The 7,024-nt window shown below is 41.8% G+C and overlaps 1 protein-coding gene across 1 annotated transcript in view; it reads right to left on the bottom strand.

Annotated features, from left to right (window-relative positions):
• The window catches only part of LOC109967086 (partitioning defective 3 homolog), a 207,316-nt gene that overhangs the window by 130,370 nt on the left and 69,922 nt on the right, over positions 1 to 7,024 (bottom strand). The window contains 2 exon segments of the mRNA XM_020612437.1: positions 3,239 to 3,382; positions 4,268 to 4,455. Coding sequence (XP_020468093.1) covers positions 3,239 to 3,382; positions 4,268 to 4,455 — 332 coding nt within the window.

Genomic DNA, 7,024 nt, shown 5'->3' on the forward strand with positions numbered 1-7,024 from the left:
CAAATAAGCACTCTGGCAAACCGTTTGACAACAGCAGGTGACTCTCCTGATAATAAAAATAAAAAAGATTAAAACTAAACATTCATTTCAGTTTTGCTGGGTAAGCCAAATATGCTAATAATATAATAAGTTACATACTGATAGAGGTATAGACATTGGGAACGACTACGGAAAGTTTGTGCTTAACTGATGGATGCAACAATTAGACCTTAAAGGCCCCGCACAGCCCTGCTGCACTAGGTGATTCCCCTTATTTTGCTGGGTTAGCCTTGTGTGTACAGACTGTACGTGACTGACATCTTCCTCACTCACAAACTAATTCTGATGCAGCCTTCAGGGTGAGAAAACTTTCATCATTCTCATTAGTGCGTGGAGTGTAATGACCTCACGTAATTCACCACGACTTCACCCGTCTCCAACCTGAGCAGAGGTTTAATTAGAATAACTGAACATCCTTGTGAGTGTGCAGGCCCTTTAAACCAAGCCTTTCTTTATCTATCAAATGTCTTATAAAAGCAGCGCTGGTGACTGATGATAGCTTTTAGGTGTAACCAAAAGCTGGAGCCAAGAGCTCTGTTATTGTTGGAAATAACTCCACTCGTACAGTTGTAATGTTGTTTGCTTTTCTGAGAGTCACATTGGATTTTCCTTGTGAAATGTGCTTATAAATAAGATTCTGCTTGCTCGCAGTGAATCAGACCAGACCGTGCAACAGCATTAGTATGAAAGCTGGGAGATGAGGCATCAGATTTTCTCAATGATGTACTGTCAAGGTTAGAGAATCACTTGAGGTTTTAAGAAGTTTTATGTGGTCAGAGTGTGGCTGCTTCTCTATTCAACTCCATTCTAATAAAATGAAATACAGTGACAAGAAGGGTTATTTGGAAGAAGATACAGGAGAGTAATCACGCACACATTCAAGACATCGTAAAACAACATCAGTCTACAATCTATAGTGAAGTAATGGATTTTGGCTTTTAATAAAAGTGATGTTTCTTTAGCTTGGTGTTCCATGTCTACTTTTTCATTTGATTATCAAGTCTGGAACAAAACAACTGCTGCCTTTTCTCATCAGGCAGCCTTCCTGGAACAAAGTAAGCTAAATTAAGTGGAGCTTAAATCAATGTGACATAAAACAGTGGCAGCAAGCAGAAATATTCTCTACACTGGCCAAGCTTGGCCAGCAACAGCAGTGCAGCCTGGAGAGTGTGCACGATAGATAAGACGAAATCTGATTACTGTACATTTGGTCCTGTAACTTTGATTCAGACTCGTCAACTAGGTCATTTTCTGTGCTGCCACAAGCACACGCCACCTCTCACCATCACACCAAGAAACAGCATTAACTGAGACAAACGCACACATCACAGGGCCACACAGACTGATGCAGCTGTTCACGTCACCGTGAGGCCTGTCAGCAGACTCAGTAGATGGTGTGGGACCTGTGGGTTTCAGTCTGTATGCGTGTGTATGTCTGCGGGTTGCAGCAGATGGTCATGAATACTGACTCCAGCACCCTGCAATGACCTCCACCACTTAACCCCCCCCATACTGAAACATGTTATAAGCCAGGCACAGGTCTACACTGATAGATGATGGGAACTCGTTGAACCCTTCTGTGGAAGATCCTGTTAGCAAAAGAACTTGTATAACAACAAAAACAGTAACAAGTCTGAGTTAGGTGGCACTTATCAGAGCTAGAGATAAATCAACTACCATGTTTAAAACTGTTGGAAAAGTTCTGAATCAAAGACGACTTTAAAGAACTAGCACCAACAAAGATGGACCGCTACAGTACGTCACTCATATTGTTGTCCCAGAACACACGACAGCCTGCAGCTAAAGGTCAGCTTGTTCCCAGTATACATGGTATGAACAGCACATTGTCACTGCATGAGAGCAAAATAACTAGTAAGTAGTTTTCCATGACAGTCTTATCATATATTTGGGACACAGATGAAGAATGTCTGCTTTGCACACATGTACAGGCAAGTCAGACAACTCCCTTATTGACTGCAATGTTCTGAACTGACCAAACGGTTACTGACAGGGGCAGATCAGTGTCAGCTGTTCTCAGTAAGCCAAAAAACTGCAGATGCTGGTCGACCACATGGAGTCTGACAGCACCCAACTGCTGACTGGTATGTGGACACACCTTTATTTACCTTGGTCACTTTGCTGATCCTGTGTTTTTACAACCTAAATTTCTAACTTTACCCCAGTTTTAATAAAGCAACCTACGCAAAGACCAAATATGTTCTGAATGATTCATGAAGGTCATGATATGATCATATTCAAACAAAATGTTGATATGCGAGACCCCAGTGGGAAAGGAGCCTCTGACTTTGTCCACTTAAACAGGACCATATGTACTGGACATTATTTACTATATCAACACTGTGTTATTTTTCTTTCCATGAAAAATGTGTCATTGTGGATTTATGGTGTAAATTCCTCACTTTTCACCTCTTTGCTGAGGGTCAGGGGAGTGACAGAATTGGGTTGGGCTCTGGACTGGATCTAGTCCAGTCAGACAGGCTTTCAACTGAGCTTGTGGCTGATTGCTAGTGTTGGGGTGAGACTGGCTGTAGCTCTCTGCAGGCTCAATAGCTGAACATGTTTTGTAAGGACAAAAAGCAAAACAGATGATAAAAGACGAGTGCGGTTTTATAAAAGTGCTGTCTGTTGTACCTTTAATGGGGGGTTTACCAAGTTCCAGGAATTTGTAATGTAACTTTTTTGTTGTGTTCATCTCCGTGGATCAACCTTTACTTCACTGACAATCCTCAGATAATTACATTGCTTTAGATCAAAAGTTGACATAATATTCATGACCCATATTCCAAACATTAAATGTCTAGAGGAAACACTGAACACTTCTCCACTGAGGCTACAGCACACCAAGTCTAGACAGAAGCCTGTTTTCACGATACCGTAGCTGAAAATATGTGATGTCAACCAGCAGGATAAACACAGAAGCACTGCCAAAGAGCAAAACCAAAAACTGTTTCCAAGGTATTTTATGGGACAGATTCTCGTGTAATGTAGTGTGAGTGCAAAGTTCACTGTGTGTATATTCATCGACCAACATTTATCAAGTAGACAAGTGTATTGTCATGGTTAGGCGTTTTCTACTGTGGTCGTCCGTGGTGAAAAACGGTGGTCTTCTACTAGTTTAAGCATCCACCACACAAAACAGCTATGTCATGTTATGTCAAATACAAGTTCACGGCCTTACCTGTTCTTGTCTCTGCAGCCAGTGGTCCACTATTGGGTGATTGGCACTGAGTGATGACCGGGCTGCTTCTCTCTGAAACTCTCTCTGATTGGCCCAGGTCCCTGCGTCCCGCGGCAGGCTGCGGTATGTGTCCATACCTTTACCCTGCACACACATACGAGCAAAGTGTTCAGTCGATTCCGGTTCTGTAATGTGAAACGAACACTGACATATACAGTATATGAAGGACATGGTGTCTCCACGTCCTTCCACTATGCAAAAATGAAGACAAACTATTGTGAGTACAGCGCCTGCCATCTTGCTTTTTTGCAACCATATTCTGTGCAGTAGCGACCAGAAGTGGAGCGACAGCATCGGACCACCAATCAAAGCTGTCAAATCAGCTGAAATACCTCTTTTTGTATCATCATGCAACATTAGAAACAACCTTACCAGAAAGGTGACCGCTTGTACAAACATCAGTGTTTTAATATCTACCAAAAAACACAAAAGGGACCTTTGGGGAAAATGTATTTGATTTGTACTTTTGAGGTTTTAGTTTGGCTCCTGTCCTATCCACTAACACAGAGGTGGCAGGATTTCTGACCTATACTGCAACTGGCCACATCAGACGGCTTTAAAGATGTCTGTTGATAGTTTTTTTTGTTTGTTTTTTAACAGTCGACGGAAACAACTATGCTATTTTGAATTGAGAATATGGCTAGTTCTTTTTTAACATGTTGATTTTCTTAGTGACAGGAAAGTTGGACTGGAGATGTTTTTTGCAGATTTGAAATATTTTACATGATATTGGATTAGCATTTGTTGGATATGTGTAAAATTATGTGTGTTGACATATCAACTGTTTTTACATGCTTGAAAAAAAGAAAGAATAAAATAAATAAATATTTACTGACAACTTTCAGGGGAAGCTTTTTTTTCCCCATGATGTTTACGTAGAAGCCTTTAGCACATCTGTATAAAAATGGCCATCAAAGTCTAGAAGTTTTTATATGAGTGTGTTGTTGGCTCTATCTCCCGGCTGCCGACCTTCCTCTCCAGGCTGTTGGTGCCGGTGGAGTGGCGAGCTTTCAGGAAGCCTGCAGTGGTGGACCAGCGGGTTGGGTTCTTCCTCGATGGCGGCTCTTCTGTTTGGACCCGTGACTCGGCGCCACCAAATGGGCCATTAATGGTCAGCAGGGCAGGGTCACTGCTGCGCCGGACGTGGAGGGGCATATCTGAAAGAAAGGGAAAACATCAGGGGTGTTAAAGCTGATTTTCAACTTTTTTGGATAATGTGCTTTCCCTTACTCTGGGCTGGAGGAAATGATTTTTGTGATCTATATAATTAAAACTGCACCCATTGTTGTAACTGATAAGAATCAAAACAAATATTTAATATTGTGTTTAAGGATGATTGATGTGAACATGCTGGAACAAATGTTGTTCCTCAACCAACGTAAGATAAAGGCAACTAAGCATTGAGATTCCATTATCATACCATTGTGAATTAATCAGATCTAAACCACTCAAAGTCTCATCAGGTACTTCTAGTTTCTGCTTTACTGACAGTGAATCCCCTCGTTGCACGGAGCAGCAGGCTGTGTGGGAACAACAATATAAGGAAGAGTCAACTGACAAACACCAGTGCAAGCGGATGCTTTCCATTAAAAGTCTTCACTCTGTTTAAAAGTTGTGGTGTGTGGGAAGTAGGAAAGGTCTGAGTAACAACTCCACAAGGTCAGCGTGCACACAACACCACAGCCTGCACACAAGACAGTGTTGTGACATTTTCGACTGGCTGAAAAGGCATCCAGCAGACAAACAAGAGGGATGGTGTGTACATGAAACACAAAAGTGGTTTAAAAATTTGGAGCATCTTCTCCAGATGACAATGTCAAGTGTCATGTTCCTGTCTGGATGTGGCATGTGCTCTTACAATAAATACTCTGAACTGTCCAAAGAGAGCAGTGTGTGAGCGGTCAACTGTTCTGCCTGTATGTGTACTGTGAGAGTAAGTGAAAGGCAAGATTAACTGAGTCCATCTGTGCGTGCGTGTTCCTGTTTATGTGTCTACTCTGATAAACTGTTGAGTTGGTGTGTATCTTTGAAAATTTAATACATCTGTTTAGTGTGTGCACGCAAACTGAAGTGGCTCTGTGCGTGGGTTTGTGAACCATTACCCGGCTGTGTGTGTGTAAAGACGGTGCGTTTGTCATGAGTCTGGATTTTGTTTGTACACATTTTTGTCTGGAGATATCTGAGCCAAGAGCTACAGTATTTGCTTAGAATCTGGAAGTGTGTGTGTCTGTGTACACTCATGAACTTGGCTGACTGATGTTGTTGGGTCACTCAGAGCATGGGACCTAAATCGCCTTGTGCTGTGGGAGACAGCGGCACTCTGGGAGATTGAGTTCAAGCGGGACAGAGTGCAGGAGGCAACAGGGCACAGGACCACAGTTAAACAGTGACAAGGGCTGGGTCCCAGCTCCACACCATGTGCTAGTACTGTGCTAATGGCAAACACTTGTGCATCTCCAACCTTTGTGAAAGAGCAATGCAGATATCACTGGAGTGCCCCTGAAGCTGACTCTGAGAACTTTAAATGCTAAATTTGGAAACAAAAGGTTAACGATTTGCACACAGCCTACATTGTTTTCCTTTGTTTCTGCGGATACTGTAAGTAGCTATGTAAGGGACACCTGTGATTTCTCCACACCTCGTTCTTTCCTCTGGGATTCTGGTCGCACTTCCTCTCCAGTCTTCTCCCCCTGGCCCTGCAGCTGTCCCTTACACATGTTATTTAGCTGCTATTCCTAAGGTTAGTTGACTTGAACTGCCAGATTCACGCAAAGATGGTTCGCATTTAGAATTAAACTTGTGTGGTCCTCAGTGAGAAGTCATTTCAATTGTTTGTTTTTTGTTTTCCCGAGCTCGTCAGCTCCACTCTCTTTGGCTAAGGCTCTGGTGTTGCTGGCTTTATCCATAGCTTCATAATGACTACCTGTTTGCCATTCTAAATCAGTGTGAGTTTGTCATAGTTGTCCAATTAAACCACCAGGTTATTAAATGTTAATCCACACCTTCCAGTCAATCAGAATCTAGAACTTCAGTGGCCACGGTGTAAGGCATGATAATATACTCTCACTAGATCCTATAGCAGCTGCAAAAAATTTGTTAATGCACCTTTAAAGTTTTACCTCCATGCAATCTATTTCTGTACTATTTGAGTGTTACAAATCACTTTTACTATATTTGTAAGATATTTTTTCTTCCATTATAATTAAAATTAACTTTTCAAACTGACCCAAAAACTGTGGCATCGTCCTTTAATCTGCATTTTTACATCAGCACAGGTTTTAAGTTAAACAGAGACAAGAAACCAGCATCAAGCCTTTGAGAGTTTCAATACAGCACTCAGTCTAATCAGCTTAATCGCTTTTCTTTTTAGTTTGTTGGACGAACAAGAAAACTGGCAACACAGTCTGGCGCCTCTAATCTTGCCTGACATAAATCAGTGATTGAAAGCTATCCTAATTAGGAGTTCATGAAAAAACAATCCTTCTCTTCCATGGCAGACATTTCTCTTAAACCCCATTAAAATTCAGCCGATGAGGTTCAGTGACGTCAATTAATCAGGGTCAGAATTTATCATTGAGATGGTTAAACAGGACGTAACCGGCAGGTGTGATTATGCACGAGATTTCCATTTTTAACTGCAAATTTCTATTCTGTATCTCATCCAGAAATCCAATTAGTACTGAAGTAACCTCCCTCGCACTCTGTGTATATTTGTGTGCACATGCA

This window comes from Monopterus albus, unplaced genomic scaffold, assembly GCF_001952655.1.
Source record: "Monopterus albus unplaced genomic scaffold, M_albus_1.0 scaffold125.1, whole genome shotgun sequence".
Lineage (NCBI taxonomy): Eukaryota > Metazoa > Chordata > Actinopteri > Synbranchiformes > Synbranchidae > Monopterus > Monopterus albus.